The sequence below is a fragment of the Ipomoea nil genome, unplaced genomic scaffold (genome assembly GCF_001879475.1).
Source record: "Ipomoea nil cultivar Tokyo-kokei standard unplaced genomic scaffold, Asagao_1.1 scaffold2159, whole genome shotgun sequence".
Classification (NCBI taxonomy): Eukaryota; Viridiplantae; Streptophyta; class Magnoliopsida; order Solanales; family Convolvulaceae; genus Ipomoea; species Ipomoea nil.
The window spans coordinates 1466911-1484316 of NW_017618587.1; the positions used below are offsets into that span (position 1 = coordinate 1466911).

General features: G+C 34.2%; 1 protein-coding gene across 3 annotated transcripts; it reads right to left on the reverse strand.

The window, feature by feature from the left end:
• Positions 1 to 8259: 8259 nt before the first annotated feature.
• On the reverse strand, positions 8260 to 16913 carry LOC109149511 (7-deoxyloganetin glucosyltransferase-like). 3 transcript variants are annotated; one of them, XM_019297308.1, is made up of 4 exons: positions 16340 to 16913; positions 15113 to 16057; positions 8477 to 8486; positions 8260 to 8355 (listed from the first exon to the last, which is right to left on the reverse strand). In XM_019297308.1, the coding sequence occupies exons 1-2, from the start codon at positions 16857 to 16859 to the stop codon at positions 15120 to 15122; spliced, it is 1458 nt and encodes a 485-aa protein (XP_019152853.1). In that variant the 5' UTR covers positions 16860 to 16913; the 3' UTR covers positions 8260 to 8355; positions 8477 to 8486; positions 15113 to 15119. The 3 variants fall into 3 exon arrangements, with proteins under 3 accessions (XP_019152853.1, XP_019152851.1, XP_019152850.1); XM_019297306.1 differs by lacking the exons at positions 8260 to 8355; positions 8477 to 8486 and adding an exon at positions 14810 to 15051 and having other exon boundaries at positions 15105 to 16057; XM_019297305.1 differs by lacking the exons at positions 8260 to 8355; positions 8477 to 8486 and having other exon boundaries at positions 14810 to 16057.
• Between the last annotated feature and the right edge of the window lie 493 nt (positions 16914 to 17406).

Sequence of the window (17406 nt, forward strand, 5' to 3'; positions counted from 1 at the left end):
TGGAAGGAATTTTTACAGAATATCACAAAGCGGTTCGGCGAGTCTCGTTTTGAGGATTCCCAAGGAAAATTGTCAAAATTGACACAGCAAACCACAGAAAATCCAATCTTAGAAGAAGAAACCATAGTGCATGAGCAAGATGACATAATCGCAGGAGATATTTCCAGTCTAAACTCATTGGCAGGCCCGGTTAATCCCAGATCACTTAAACTTTTGGGAGAAGTTAATGGCCGAAAGTTACAGATTTTAATAGATAGTGGCAGCACCCACAACTTTGTGCAACCCAAAATTGCTGAGCAATTAAAGTTACATACTTTGAAGGTCACACTAAGTGGCACAACACTGAAGAGAAGCACATTATACCATCCACAGACTGACGGGCATACAGAAGTAATGAATCGAGTATTAGAGCAATACTTAAGGGCTTTTACTCACATCAAACCAACCAATTGGACGTCATACTTGGGATGGGCAGAATTTTGCGGCAATACAAGAACACCACCCACCTTAGCACTGTATACAAAAGACACACCAACAGTGCAAGCACTAGATGAATTATTGTTGGATCGTGACAGATTGATAAGGCCACTGAAACACAATCTTCGGGAAGCTCAGCATCGCATGGCCCAAAAAGCCAATGCCAAAAAAAAAGCAAAATGAAATTTTCAGTAGGAGATAAGGTTTGGCTTCGTCTACAACTATATAGACAGATATCAATAGCACGTAGAAACTCTAAACTAGCACGACGCTATTATGGTCAATTCAACATCTTGGAAAAAATATGGGAAGTTGCATACCGCCTCGAGCTACTACCACAAGCAAGAATTCATTCAGTATTCCATGTCTCACAACTCAAGAAACACATAGGAACTGAAGAAAATATAGAGGTCCAATTACCAGAACAAATTGTGGACCGATCACCAATTTCAGCTCTACTAGCACTCTGTGGGGAACAGAATGTTCTAAAAAATGGAAAAATACAACGCCAAGTCTTAGTGCAATGGTTAGATAGTAGTCCAGAAAACGCCACTTGGGAAGCTGCCGAGGAAATGGAACGATGGTACCCGAATCTCCACCTTGAGGACAAGGTGGTCGTCGAAGGGAAGGGGAGTGATACGAGTATATCCACACTAGAAGAAGGTGAAAATCAAGAATTGGGAGAAAGAAAAGAAACAACCCATGCTACTATGCCAAGGAGAAAACGAAGGAAACCGGCATGGATGGTTGATTACATTTGTTAGACTAATTTTATTCGTAATAGGATACATTAGTTTAGTCCTAATACATTATTATATCATATTAATTAGGAATCATAGTCCTAAGCATAATAGGAGTAACTTAGTATATAATCACCCTGCATGCTAGGGGGAAAGACATGCGAATTATTATTATCTTTTTCTTCTCTACTCTCATCTTCCTTCTCTGAAATCTCTCTCTCTCTATCTCTCCTTCTCTCTCTCTCTCTCTCTGATTTTTCCCCTCCCCTAATTCCATCTGGAGTCTGCACCCACTCAAAGCGGTGCCGACTTGATACGGGTTCGTATCAATACATCTGACGAATTGAATTAATATAATGGTTGCTTTGGGTGCCGATTTTATCATAAACATATTGGCACAAATCACATTATCCCACATGCATATACATTTTGGCTTAGCTTCATACCAAATTTACGTAAGACAGCTCCGTTTCACAGATGTTTCAGGTTTGTGTCTACATTTTAGCTTAGCTTCATACCAAATTTATGTATCTGGACTAAAGACAGCTCGGTTTCACAGATGTTTCAGATTTGTGTCATTGGCAATGATAATGGATGTAGGCATGTATCCCTCGCCGACGGCCGACGCATTCCGACCCATCGCCATCTCTAATAGCCCTCCCCGACGCATAAATGGGAATATTGTGAGTAACTGCATTCTCTATTTTTTTTTTCTTTTAACTTTTCATTACTCAAATAAAATGTAAAAATTAAAATTTGGTTTAATTCCACCAAAGTTCATTTGTAAGTGTTTTGTCTTTGGTGGTAATTTCAAATTTAGTCATAGTTTATCGTTTTTTTATTTAATATCACAGACTATTAGTTTTTGGACATTTTTAGTCCTTATCATGATTTTTTTCTATTTTTAGTAAAATCATTTTTGTCTAGTCATATTTTTCATTTGTTATTTTCCGGGTTTCAATCGATTTAATTGTTTTAGAATTTTACCAAAAATCGGATGAAAAATATAGTTACTAAAAATCAGAGGTTACCTAAGATTCGAATCCGATTAAACCAATTGAAACCTGAAAAAAATAATAAAAATAAATAAAAAGACAAAAATATCATTACTAAAAATAGGAAAATTCATGAGAATAACTAAAAATGTTCACAAAATAATAGTCTTAAATGACAAAAACGATAGTCAGAGATTAGATTTAGAATTGTTACTAAAGACAAGAGACCTCTAGTGAAATTAACTCCTAAAATTTCTTCGATTAGTCTTTTGATGTAAAAGACTATTGGAATGCTCTCTCAAGATGCGAGACATTGAAATGACAGTCTATGTATGCATAATAATGTCACATCCCCTTTGTTATGTTATATAACATGAACCAAACGTCCCCTAACAGCCCTAAGAGTATAAATTATATACCTAAGACAAAAATATCCTTACTAAAAATAGGAAAAGTCATGAGAATAACTAAAAATGTCCACAAAATAGTAGTCTGGGATGTTAAATGACAAAAATGATAGCTAGACTAAATTTAAAATTGTCACAACAGACAAGAGACCTCTAGTGGTATTTGATGGGGTACGGACCTAATGGGCCTAGGGCCCAAGAAGGACGATGATAGAAGGGATGAAGGTTGGGCCTACAAAAAGATCAGCCCCAACATATGAGCAATAATTTGTTGGAGAATAAAAATAAATAAAATACTTATTTTAAAGGTAAAACTATCAATCTGACATGAAAAGGTGAAAATCGCCAATTTAGACATAACTAAGGGTGGCAAATGTAGATACATAAATAACTGTAAAAAAAAGTTTTATAAGCATATAACACATGTGAGAAAAGTGACTTTTCCCCTTCATTTATTATGAGTCAATAAGTATGTATATTGTTTTTTGGGAAAAAGGTACAAATAATTCATTAAACTATTTGAGGGATAGCAATTAAGCCATCGAACTCGAATAAACTCCAAATTGATCCATGAATTTGAAAAAAAAAAAGTGCAATTAGTATTTTTAGCAAGTTACCAACAAGTTTTTGCTGATTAGGATGTCATGTGTATATTTTAATTTTAATTTATTTTTATTATTATTTTACTAAGCATTTGACCCTTGAAAATATAATTTTTTTAAAAAAAAAAAACAAAAAACAAAAAAAAAAAAAAAAAAAAAAAAAACTAAGCGTTTGACCCTGAAATCCTTCCTTTCTTATCAAACTGAATCTCCACAAACTTACCAAATCGACTGCAATTTTAAACTTTTGTTTTTAAAAAAAAAAATTTAAATTTATAATTACTTTAAAAAATGTAGAAAGAATGACAACTAGAAAGTGCTATAAGAACGCAATACATGAAAAATTTAAATAGTTCATTCTGCTTAATTTTTTTTTTAAGGGTCAAATGCTTAGTAGGATAATAATAAAAAAAATTAAAATTAAAATATACACATGACAACCTAATTAGCAAAAACTTGTTGGTAACTTGCTAAAAATATTAATTGTACTTTTTTTCCAAGTTCATGGATCAATTTAGAATTTATTCGAATTCGATGGCTTAATTACTATCCCTAAATAGTTCAATGGGTTATTTGTACCTTTTCCCTTGTTTTTTTTATATGCATGTATGAGGATCAAGTGAATGATTATAAAAAAGGATAATTGAAATAGTTATGAATAAATCAAAGTCGTTGATCAAAGGGATAACTTACCCAAATTAACAAAAGTAATCAAATCAAAGGGAACTTAACCAAATTAACAAAAGTTAAGTTGATGCATTAATTTTGCTATTTATGGTTGCATACTAGTCATTTAGTCAATACATAATAAGATTGGATAACTTTTACTTCTTTTTTTTTTTTAAACAAAAAAAAAAAAAAAAACCAAAGTAATTGCATTAAAATCATGAGATAAAATGTGCAATACAAGATGGAATAGATGAAAACCAACTAAAATGATCCGATTGAGAACTTGCAGCCTTAGGTAAAGCATGAGCATACTTGTTCACTGATCGAGAAGTATACTTGATAGACACTGATTCAAAATGTTGTTTGAGATTCTGACAATGTCTTATAACACAACCCGCATATGAATAATCTTGACAGTCTTGATTGAGAAGTTTACATACCATCTAACAATCTAAGCGAACTATCACATTACGCCAATCTTGTGAAAGAATTTATGAAAGCGTCTCCTTCATTGCCATTGCCTCTGCAAGATGGGGGTTATTTAAGCATCGAACGGGACCAGATGCACCAATTGATTGACTTGGATAATCTTTACTCTTTGAAACCGGATAATCTTTACTTGATTAATTAATCAGGAATTGATTATGATTATTTCTCAGATGCTCCAATTGTCAAAAATGGCAACTGACTTTCTGCATTTCTACCAAGAATGGAGAGCTTATCCCTATCTTAAAACAAGATTTTTTTTTTTTTTTTTTTGAACGCGCATCCCTTTATCGAAACAAAAATAACAAGCTAAGTACATTGTTCACGACGAGTGATCGAGGGGGTGCAGTATGATTATATTCTTGTACTAAAAAGTTACGAGTTTGATTTTTATCAATATCTTCTTGGTCGAATCTGTCTATTTTTATAGTGTGGTTTACTAGTTTATCTCTTCTATTTTAGAGGAATAGAGTTTACTCAGTGCATACTGTTAGATAGTGCTCCGAGAGCACCTTTCCCTCGTCACTCAAAAAAGATACATTTAATTTAGATGTGCCATTATGTTTTGAATTGAATTTGATGTTGAAAGATAATTATAATGTTTAAAAACAACATTCATTAATCATAAATAGAAACGTTTATAGCAAAGTTCAATGGAATGATAAACCACTCCTTACAGGCTGACACATAAACAACTTCCCTAGCTCTGTTATACAAAACTTGATTTGCATATTAGTTTACAAATTGGAAGTTGAGACCCTTGAAGGAACTCAAAATTTCTTTAAAATCATTAATGATCTGGCCAAATGTAGACACGATCCGACTATCTCTACTTGAAAAGCCTTGCACACTACCTGAGTATTCATCTCCATTCTTATGTCCATTGACAATATTCTCGTCTAAAAATACACACCCGATCTTATATCAATGAGGAATTTGACTGATTTATGATAGATATAGTAGCCTACCAGACTACCAACCGAGCTAAACTGCATATCATATAGTTCAGAAGATGCACCTTTTCATTATCATCATTGTCGTTCATGATAAATTTCACATATGTCATAACCATTTGTATCTTTTCACGTTCCATGAAAACCTCGTCAAAGGAAGAGATCGTTATATTGTTAAGATTTTAGAAAACAAGTTTCCTTTTTCATTTTCTAGAGCTGATTAAGCCAACGTGGTAGGAAAACCATGCCATGCACATGTACACCCGTACACGTGCCACTCTTTCATATATATTTTTAAAAAGTTCTATTCATATAATTGTTTCATATAAGTATATTATAAGAGTCGAAAGTAATATAGTGTTAATTTTGACTTCACGGAAAAAGACAAATTTTGCCTAATAAGACGTAATATAATGTTAATTTTGACTATTCCTCGTTTGACTCTCATAACCGGAAGATAAGATGAGATTACAATTTCTTATCTTAAAGAAATGTTGATCAAATACTTTACATAGTTTTACTATTATAAAATTATATTTTCACGGTATACATTATTACATTTTCAATTTCATTTTATCTGATTTCTTATGTTTATCATTTATAGATAAATTATCCTTTTCCCATTTATTTTAAACAATTTTCGTAATTTGTAAATTTGTCTTTTTAAATTAATTTCTAAGCATATAATGGGCAAATTTTCTAAAATTGAGAATTTAATCTGCAACCGTCGTCTACTCTCTTTATATTATGTTGTGTGTATCACACGTATTAGATTAATCATATAATCGAAAAGATTTTTTGATAAATTCTTATTTTTGATTTTTTTTTTTTTTTTTTGAAAATTTTCTCCCTAGAGTGATAATAATTGTCCACATGTCTAGAGCTTTCAAATGATGGAGAAAACATACAAGTTGGGGATGGGCTGGTAGGCGGATTAAGTTGCATGCTTCACTCATATTTATTTCCATTGCTACTTACCTACTTGGTTAGTTTGAAGAAAAATGTTAACGAGTGATACTATACACTCCTAATTTATTTTCTCTATTTTTTTCTTTTTTGGACATCTAATGATTAGGAGTCACATTAAGGAGGAAAAATATCAATTCTTATACCATGGACTAGGGTATACAGTGCATTGTGGGTCCTGGTTCATGTGTATGTGTTTTATATTATGACTTTTTGTATCTTGCGTTATGAAATTCTGTACTTTTAAGAGTATATATGCGATTTGTTCCTGAAACCAATTAATAATTGTGTCCTTGTTATGAAATCTTGTGTCTTGTGTTGTCAAACTATGTGCCTATGAACACAAATTATGTACCTAAATCAAATTTGAAAAATAAATACGTATATAACATGTGTATGCGTGTTGTGTTATTAAATTTAGTACTTTACGAATATGATTTTGTACATCGTCGTTTCATTCCAGGATTTATAATGTTGTGTCTTGTGTTGTCATTTTTTGTATTTTGTGTTATAAATCTTATACCTTATAAATATAAATTATGTATCTCGTCGTTTTAATATGAGGTTTATAATGCTATGTGGACCTTGGTCCATGATATAAATTATCAAAAAATATGGGAGAGGAAATTTAAGAGGGGTAAGAAGCATTTTTCAAATGATATTTGAGTCGTATTGGTCAGGCTTTTGTCATGACAACAGGAAGAGAGAAAAGAGAAAAAATTACTTTTTAGGTGATTGCCAACTACTCTCATTAAGTCCCTTTTTTATGTCTTTCCATAAAACTAAAAAACAATGACAATACAACCCCTCCACCCCACGCCCCCTCCAAATGCTCCCTCTCTCCTCCACCTAGGAAAAAAAAAAAAAAAAACAGGTGAAAATTTTCAAAATATTAACCAATGGTGATAGTCTTATTTGAGTTGGATGGCATTCATGTTTAAGATTCAAATATTAGTGTACCAAAACTTTTGAGTGTCTCCCAAAGTAAATGAATATTATAGGTAGTTTTTCATGATTTATGTAATTTAATTTGATTTTTTTATTGTATTTAAAAATATATAAATAATTTCATTCATATTTAAATAATAATAACAATAACTATTGTTTTTTTTTTTTTCTATAATCATTATAAAAAATTTCCTATTAGGATTTCACAAAATGTCCTATTCTTGCCCAATATTGAATTATGCATGTTACTAATAGAAAGAAAAGAAATACGGAGTATATATTATGGTCATGTTCGGTAACATAGTTAGCTTATCAACCAATTTTGACTTGTTTGATCACTATTAGCTGTTTGACTTGGTTAAACATCTAATACATGTGTTTGGTTGATTAATTTTGTTTTTTTTTTTTTTGTAACAACTTATTGCTTTAAAATTTTAAAATTAAAAAAAAAAAAACTACTCAAAACAGTTTTCTGATCAGATTCTTTAAAAGATAAATTGTATTTTAAAGGTCATTTTGCATGTAATTAGCTACTAGCTAACAACTAATTTATCAAACATTTTTCTATAATAAGCTAATGCTATCAATTAATCAAACCCACCAACACAATCAGCTAACAGCTATTTGCCAAACACCCTTATATATATTTTGAGTTTTTATTTTTCATTTACAAGAGTAAGCGACCTATTGTATTTCATTTGTTTTAAAAAAAAAAAAATGTTACAAAGACTGTTTCTTTTTTCCTTTTTTTCTCTCATCAGCAAAATTACATGTGACGAATTACCAAATCTCATATTTCATATATCATTTTCCAAACATTAATATAGTAATTAGATAGTGACATATATAACTTAATATTGAGATTGATGATGACAATAATAATAACTCGACATTATTGTATGATTTTCACAATAGACCTGCTGCTTGCTTAAGCATATCAATAATACCATATTCCAAGTTATAATAAGATACAATAAGGAACTATTTTAAAACTTTACTTATTAGGAACTATTTTAAAACTTTACTTATTACACTAAAAAACGAAGAAAAAAATTCACAAAATGTAAAAGATAAGTGAATGATGGTGATACCCTCCAGTATCCTGTTAGACCCCAGGTAAGATGTGAAGGTTTGAGATCAGAAAATTTCGTCTTTTGTGGGTAAGTAAATGGCTGTTGGGTCTAACTTACAATGGACTATAATAACTGATCAGCTCAAACTAAGAACGTTGTGAAATATGATTTTGTTGGGATTGAAATTTGTAACATTTTAGTTGTGAAATGAGTCTTACTAACTTGGTTGGAATTGTTCAAATTGATGATTTTTAGCGTTAATGACAAGCTAGAAATTTGTTACCTTTGAGAGGGGTGTAGCCCTTGTGGAGGAGCTGAGCATAATGCATGTAACCCAAGAAGCCACATGCGCTAGTAGTCCAGAACAGGACTTCCGGGATGCCCAGGCCAGCTCCTCGGCGGCGTCGACGGTGAAGCTCATGGCCCCGTCGGAGACTATGCTGGACACCGGGGGGCGTTTGAAACGGCGGTGTCATTAAGCCTGGCAAGAAAGTCCTTGAAAGGGCCTAAACAGGTGGCGCTAGTGGACTCTCAGAGGGAGGGGATGTCCTGGGTGGCATCCGCCTCCGACAGGGGAAGGCCGTCGGGAATGGTCTCGAAGCGGAACGACGGCTAAACACAACTCCGTTTCACCGATGTTTCAGGTTTGTGTCGTATAAGGTGGATGGGATGATGGATGTAGACATGTATCCTTGTCGACGCACCTCCACGCATTGCCACCCTAATCGAAAGTGATTGATTTCCGATCTCCAATCTTGTCTATACTGACAATACGATGTAATTAATGATGAATTTACTTCATCTATTTACTTTTTTGAAATAATAAATGTACACACCAAATTAAATGAGCAATCAATTTATTTACACTCAACTTGCGAGACAATAGTGTGTGGCATCTATATTTCATATTATCTATACAACATGTGCCAAAATGACAATGCATGGTAGGCATACTCTCTTATATTTATGTATTTGTTAAAAAAAAAAAAATTAATTCTATGGTCCCAAGTCATAACAGCACAATTAATGTCTTTGATGTGAAAGTGACAATTTAAAAACATGTGATTGCTAAATCTTAGAGAATTTGTAAGTAACTGCATTCTCTATTTCTTTTTGAGTAAATACTCAAAATAGTCCTTCGACTATAGCTAAATTCACAAATTGGTCCTCAACTTTCAATTTCAACCAATTAAGTCCTTAACTTTACAATTTTGACACGATTTAATCTTCCATTTATTTGACCGTTTGTTGACCGTGATCGACGATCTCCAGAAGAACTTTTAGCTCTCGTCGGAGCACGTGGAGGCCTCCAGGATGACGTTGCACCGGTTCGGAAACACGTCGTCTTCTTCGCTCTGGTACGAACTCAACTACATTGAATCCAAAGGAGGATGAAGAAAGGCGACCGGATTTGGTAGATTGCATTCGGCAGTGGATTCGAATGTAACAATGCGGTCTGGAAATGCAACCAAAACCTTAAAAACCCGACGATAGACTATGAAATTACATATATATCCTCAAAAATCACAGTCAACAAACGGTCAAATAGACAGAGAACCACATTGTGTTAAAATTACAAAGTTAAGGACTTAATTGGTTGAAATTGAAAGTTGAAGACCAATTTGTGAATTTAGCTATAGTCGATGGACCATTTTGAGTATTTACTCTTTCTTTTTCTTCTTTAACTTTTCATTACTCAAATGAAATGTAAAAATTATAATTTCTTCGATTACTCTTTTAAGGTACGAGAATATTGGAATGCTCCTTCAAGAAGGAGATGTTAAAATGACAATCTATGTATGCATAATATTGAATTGTATTATATGAACTCTTAATTTCTATCATCTAACTTTTACTTATTAGTGTGATAAATTCTTCGCACAATATAAATAAATTTATCACAGAAAGTCAAGCTACATAAAATATCTTCTTCTTCTTTTCATGAAGGGGGAGTACATCCTAGGATACTACATAAAATATCTTATGGGGTCATTTACAGTGGACTTGCTTGTAAGGCAATAGTAAATGTATGATACCCACAATATATATTTCATATTATCTATACACCACGTGCCAAAATAACAATGCTAAATAATTGAATTGTAAGATATACTCCGTATTAAAATATAATATATGTATATACTTGAAGGGAAGATGAATATAAAGAAAATAAAAGAACATTCAATTAAGAAATTCATAAATTAAATGAGATGATTACTGATAATACAAATTAGTCCTTGTATTCATGTGTCTAGTATTTCATGTGTATATGAAAATCTATGAAAAAATAGAGAAAGATCCAGAAAGTAACTTCAAAAGAGCCTTTTTTTTTTTTTTTATTAAGTATTAGAGAGTATTTAGAGGGAGAGAGGAGTGGAGAGGGGAATGAAAGGCCAAAAAAAAAAGTTCCCTCCACCAAAGGGTCAAGTGCCGTTAAATAACTTCAAGAGCTGAACCGTTGACTTTGATCATGACCTGAACGGTTTAATCCCAACTCGACTACAAAACGAGAACATAAACATATATGAGGTCAAACTGGAGAATATATACCCTATCAAGTTAATGATGCACTTTGCTCTGGAAGCGCTGAATTGATGCACCAATTGTCAAAAATGGCAACTGACTTTCTGCATTTCTGCCAAGAATATAATGGAGAGCTTATCCCTATCTTAAAACAAGATCAAAACGAGCATCCCTTTATTGAAACAAAAGTAACAAGTACATTGCACCCAACGAGTGACCGAGTGGGTAGTATGATTCTAGTACTTGAAAGTTATGAGTTCAATTCTTATCATTAATATATTTTTTCGGTCAAGTCTATTGATTAATAGGATCTTTATAGTGTGGCATATCGCTTCTAGTTTACTGGAATAAGGCTTACCCTATGCATACCGTTAGATAGTGCTCTGACGACACGCCTTTCTCTCGTCACCAAAAAAAATACTTTTAATTTAGATGTGTCATTATATATGTTTTTAATTGAATTTGATGTTGAGATCATTATATTGTTTTTTTTTTTTTTTTTTTTTTTTTTTGTGAAAAGCTAACTATGCTACACAAAACTTGATTCGCGGACTGGTTTACAAACTAGAAGTTTGGATCATCGGAGAAACTTAAAGTTTCTTTAAAATCATTAATTACAAACTGGAAGTTTGGATCATCGGAGAAACTTAAAGTTTCTTTAAAATCATTAATGATATGGCCTAGACACGACTATCTTTGGTTGAAAAGTATTACACACAACCCGAGTATTCATCTCCATTCTTATGTCCATTGACAATATTTCTATCTGAAAATACACACCCGATCTTATATCCATGAGAAATTTTATCGATTTATCATAAGGTAGTCTACCAATCGAGTTGAACTGCATATCATAGTTTAGAAGATGTGCTTTTTCATTGTCATTGTCGTCCCCTAAGATGAGTTTCACACTTTCACATCCGTCATGACCATTTATATCTTTTTACGCTCCATGAAAACTTTGTCAAAGAGTTTCTCAACGTAACCTTTTTTCATTTTCTTGAGCTGATTAAGCCAACGTGATAGGAAAACCATGCCATGCACATGTACACCCGTACACTACCACTCTTTCATATATATTTTTAAAAAGTTCTATTCATATAATTGTTTCATATAAGTATATTATAAGAGTCCAAAGTAATAGCAATAATCCATCTCCCATGTGATATTCTTCAGATCAGACTTCACGGAAAAGACAAATTTTGCCTAATAAGACGTAATATAATGTTAATTTTGACTACTCCTCGTTTGACTCTCATAACAGGGAGATAAGATGAGATAACAATTTCTTTATCTTAAAAAAAAATTTGATCAAATACTTTTACATATTTTTACTATTTTAAAATTATATTTTCACGGTATACATATAATATACTATTATATTTTCAATTTCATTTTATCTGATCTGTTATGTTTATCGTTTATAGTTAAAATTAACTTTTTCCCATTTATTTTAAACAATTTTCATAATTTGAAAATTTGTCTTTTTTTTATATTAATTTCTAAGCATATAATGGACAAATTTTTTTTAAATTGAGAATCTAATCTGCAACGGTCGTCTACTCTCTTTTTATTATGTTGTGTGTAACACACGTATTAGATTAATCATATTATCGAAAAGATTTTTTGATAAATTCTTAATTTTGATTTTTTGTGAAAATTTTCTTCCTAGTCCACAGAGTGGTGTCTTGGTGGCGGTTCTATATCATTTATGGTGGAGCCGAAACTCAGCCGTTTGGGAAAAAACACTCCCCCACCTCGCTGGCCTATGGAGGAGGGCGACCGCAGCCATCAGCTCGTACTGTCAAGCCAACCACCAGCCTCCGCTCTCGGTGCCGCACGAACCGGATGTAGGCGTCCATGCCAGGCCAAGGTGTTATGTAGATGCTGGCTACCGGCACGCAACGGGGGAGGCAACCTACGGTATGGTGCTACTCTTGCTGGACGGAACATTTATGATAGCACAAAATGGAAGGCTGCCAACTTGTTTCTCACCATTTATGGCGAAAGCCTTAGCTTGTAAGGAGGCTTTATCCTGGTTGCTCGAGAGGAATATAATGGACGTGGATATTCTTACCGATTGCTTGCAACTCCGGAATGCCATGCGCCAGGAATCAACGACTATAATGTCTTACGTTGGGGTCACAGTAGACCAATGCAGAACGTTGGTGGCTTCATTTACTTATTGCTCATTAAGTTATGTTTCTAGACAGGTTAATTCACCTTCACTCAGGACCAATTTATGTTATGAGATTCAATCCCTCCTGACTCTATTGCAGTTTTACTTCATTAATACAATCATTTATTGGTTGGCTTTCAAAAAAAATTGTCCACATGTCTAAAGCTTTCAAATGATGGAGAAAACATATGTATGCCCATACAAGTTGGGGATGGGCTGGTAGGCGGACATTGAAGGCACAATAAGCCATCATTATTGCATGGACCATGGTCCACATAATTGTATAGATCATAAATAAAAAACACATTTTTAATATATTAAAAATACATTATTTGTATATGTAAAGTACATTATTTGAAAGTAAATTATTTTATATATATTATTAAATAATGTACATTCAATACACAAATAATATACATTTAGTATATTAAATGTATCTTATATTCATGATCTACACAGTTGTCTGGACCATGGTCATACATTAATTTGCCCACAACAAGTTGCATGGTTCACTCATATTTATTTCCATCGGTACTTGCGGCTTGCCTACTTGGCTACTTGGTTAGTTGAAGAAAAATGGTACGAGTGATGTTATACACTCCTAATTTATTCTCTACTTGTTTTTTTTCTTGGGCATCCAATGATTAGGATTTAGGAGCCACATCAAGAGGAAAAATATCAATCCTTATATCATGGATCACTGTTTACACTGCACTGTGGATTCTGGTTCATGTGTATATGTTTTATGTTTTATATTATGACTTTTTGTGTCTTTATGAAATTCTGTACTTTAAGAGTATATATATTCTATATCTGAAATAAATTAATAATTGTATCCATATGTTGTGAAATTTTGTGTCTTGTGTTGTCAAACTATGTGCCTATGAACACAAATTATGTACATGAATCAAATTTGAAAAATAAGTATGTATTCCGTATATAACATGTGTATGTGTCTTGGATTATTAAATTTTGTACCTTACGGGTATGATCACTATTACAGCCCGTTTGATTTGCTAGAAAATATTTGAAGGGAAATGGAATTCAAATTCCGTGGAAAACAAATTACCAGGAAAATATATTTCATTGTTTGGTTGATGGAAAAGAAATTACTGAGAACATAAATTTCATTGTTTGGTTGGGTTTGGAATCGTAAGGAATTATGAATATAAAGACTAATATGCCCTTAACAATAATATATATGTGTGTAATTAATAAACTTTGATGAGGGTAAAATAGTCCAATTGTGTTATACTTTCTTCCCAAATCTTTTGGAAAACAAAATACTACAAAATACTAATCCTTTGCTAGGATTTTGTTTTCCTTCACTTTGGGGAAGTCAAGTTCCAATGAAAAATATTTTCCATCCAACCAAACAACATAAAACAACATTTTCCTACACTCTTAGGAAAATGTTTTCCATGAAAAATGTTTTCCATCCAACCAAACACCCCCTTAGTTGTCTTGTATGTTACTAATAGAAAGAAAATAAATATTATGGTCATGCATGTCTGGTAGCATAGTTAACTTATCCGTCAATTTTGACTTGTTTGATCACTATTAGCTGTTTGACTTGGGTTAAACAGTCAATATGTGTGTTTATTTAATAAGCTTTTTGTAACCGCTTATTCCTTCAAAACTTTAAAATTCAAAAAGCTAATCAAACTAGCTTTTTCTATTAGATTTTTTAGAAAATAAATTATGCTTTAAAGGTCATTTATCATTTTCCAAACATTAATATAGTAATTAGATAGGGACATATATAACTTCAAATAAAATTGAGATGGATGATGACAATAATAATAACTCCCACATTATTATATGATTTTCACAATAGACCTGCTACTTGCTTAGATTACTCCAAATAATAATAGATTAAGCATACCAATAATACCATATTCCAAGTTATAATAAGATACAATAAGGAACTATTTTAAAACTTTACTTATTACACTGAAAAACGAAGAAAAAAATTCTCAAAAAGTAAAAGATAAGTGAATAATAGGGGATACCCTCCACTATCCTGTTAGACCTCAGGTAAGATATGAAGGTTTGAGATAGAAAATTTCATCTTTTGTGGACAAGTAAATGGGGGTTGGGTCTAATATTTGGGAGGAAGGAGATGAAGATTGATGAGTTTCTCTATGTTGATGTGAGATGATCCAATGGAAGAAGTTGCAGCTTCTTCTGCCAACTTCTTCCATTCCATAGCTTTCTTCTTCATCTCTTGTCCCTTCTCTCCCTCCATTAACTCCCTCACAAGCTTCTCAACTTCATCCCTCTTCACATTGCTGTCAATCTCCCTACCAATCCCCCATTTACTGCAAGCATAGTGGCAATTGGTCTGCTGCTCGGCGAAGAACGGCCAACACAGCATTGGCACCCCGCTGCAGATGCTCTCGAGAGTCGAGTTCCATCCGTTGTGGGTCAAGAATCCCCCGACTGCTGGGTGGCCCAGGACTTGTTCCTGGGGACACCAGCTCGAGAGCATTCCCCTGTCTTTAGTTTCCTCCACGAACTCCGGTGGGAGAATCGCCGCCTCCCCGGTGACCAGGTCGGGCCGGATGATCCACAAGAATGGTTTCTTGGAGTTCGCTAATCCCCAGGCGAACTCCGAAAGCTGGTCTGGTGTCATCACTGTTATACTGCCGTAGTTTACATAGACAACAGAGTTTGGGGCTTTGGTGTCTAGCCATTCCAGACAGGAAGTGTCCTCTTTCCAGAGGCTTGATGCGAGTGCTCTTACGTTGATGTCTTTGACCTGTTTCTGGAGGAACTGTAATGGACCGACGGCGTAGACCGGCGGGAGCATGGACTGAAGCGCCATTAAAGCTTCATGCTCCAACGCGTCAAAGGTGTTGAGAATGATGGCAGAAGCTCTTCTCGCTCTCCCTGTTTCTTGTAAGATGAACTTCAACATGTATTCATCTGGATTTGTGGTTCTCAAGAAAGATGGAAGGTCTCTCAAACGTATGCCTTTCATGCCTTTTACCCAATCCAACTCCGTCTCCAGATACCCATTTGTCAGGTAACTCTCATCTGAAAGAAACATTGAAAAAGCCCAGAAAAAAAAAATTCAGTAATCGTGCATTGTAACTCTAACTAACAATATACTGAAATAGCTGATCAGCTCAAACCAAGAAGACTGAAATAGCTGATCAGCTCAAACCAAAAAGGTTAATACTCAGTATATCTTTTTGTTGGGATTGAAATTTGTAACATTTTAGTTGTGAAACCAGTCTAACCAATTTGGTTGGTTGGAATTGCCCAAACTGATGATGTTTAGCATTAATGACAACTGACAAGCAAGAAATTTGTTACCTTTGAGAGGGGTGTAGCCCTTGTCGAGGAGCTGAGAGTAATGCATGTAACCCAAGAAGCCACAGGCACTAGTAGTCCAGAACATGACTTCCGGGATGCCCAGCTCCTCGGCGGCGTCGACGGTGAAGCTCATGACCCCGTCGGAGACTATGCAGGACACCGGGGGGGCGTTTGAAACGGCGGTGTCATTAAGCCTGGCAAGAAGGTCCTTGAAAGGGCCTAAACAGGTGGCGCTAGTGGACTCGCAGAGGGAGGGGATGTCCTGGGTGGCATCCGCCTCCGACAGGGGAAGGCCGTCGGGGATGGTCTCGAAGCGGAAGGACGGCAGGCCCCGGAGAGATTCCGGCCCCAGGGATCTTTGCAGGCGGCGGTGGTTGAACTCTGTGTTGACAAAGGTGATGTGGAAGCCTTTGTGATGGAGAATCTTTGCTAGTTTTAGCATGGGGTTGATATGGCCTTGAGCCGGATATGGTATGCACACTGCATGGGGCTTGTCTTGTTCAGATCTTAGAGAACCCATTTCTCTCTCTCTCTCTCTCTCTCTCTCTCTTTCTCTAGTCAACAAAAGTTGTGATTTGTGAAATTCTTGAATGCTTTGAGCCCTTCTTATAGGCACTTGACAAACAGTTGATAAGCAGATTAATTACAAGATTAATCTAATCCCAAGGGTTTTACTTTTCACATTCTAGCTTGTCTGGACAGAGCATCCAGAAAATGTGAATCAATGATAACTCAACTGAACTTAGAAGTTAGATCGTTGTCTACAGCGCATAAAGAACACTCTCCACTTTGAGAGGTTGCTTCCACTATCGTTAATGAGACTCGATTTCTGATCATTCTTTCCAAACTTTAATCATGTTATCAATTGAAACTGGAAAAAAGATCTGATTTTTTTAATGTACACCCGTGATCAGATGATAGTCAACGGAACAGGAAAAGGGAAGAGCTTCGAACGTGTGAACTATCTTGTGTAATAATTGAGTTCCAATATTGTATCACAACAATCTAGACATCACCTATGAAGTCATACTGTTTTTGAAAAAAAAAAAAAAAATGATGTGAAGAAT

Bases quoted from the DNA above. Each gene is read 5' to 3' on its own strand.
- LOC109149511 (XM_019297308.1), bottom strand. From the start codon at position 16,859: ATGGGTTCTCTAAGATCTGAACAAGACAAGCCCCATGCAGTGTGCATA. The intron at 16,058-16,339 runs GTAACAAATTTC...TGTTTCTTTCAG, and splicing joins GGGCTACACCCCTCTCAAAG to ATGAGAGTTACCTGACAAAT.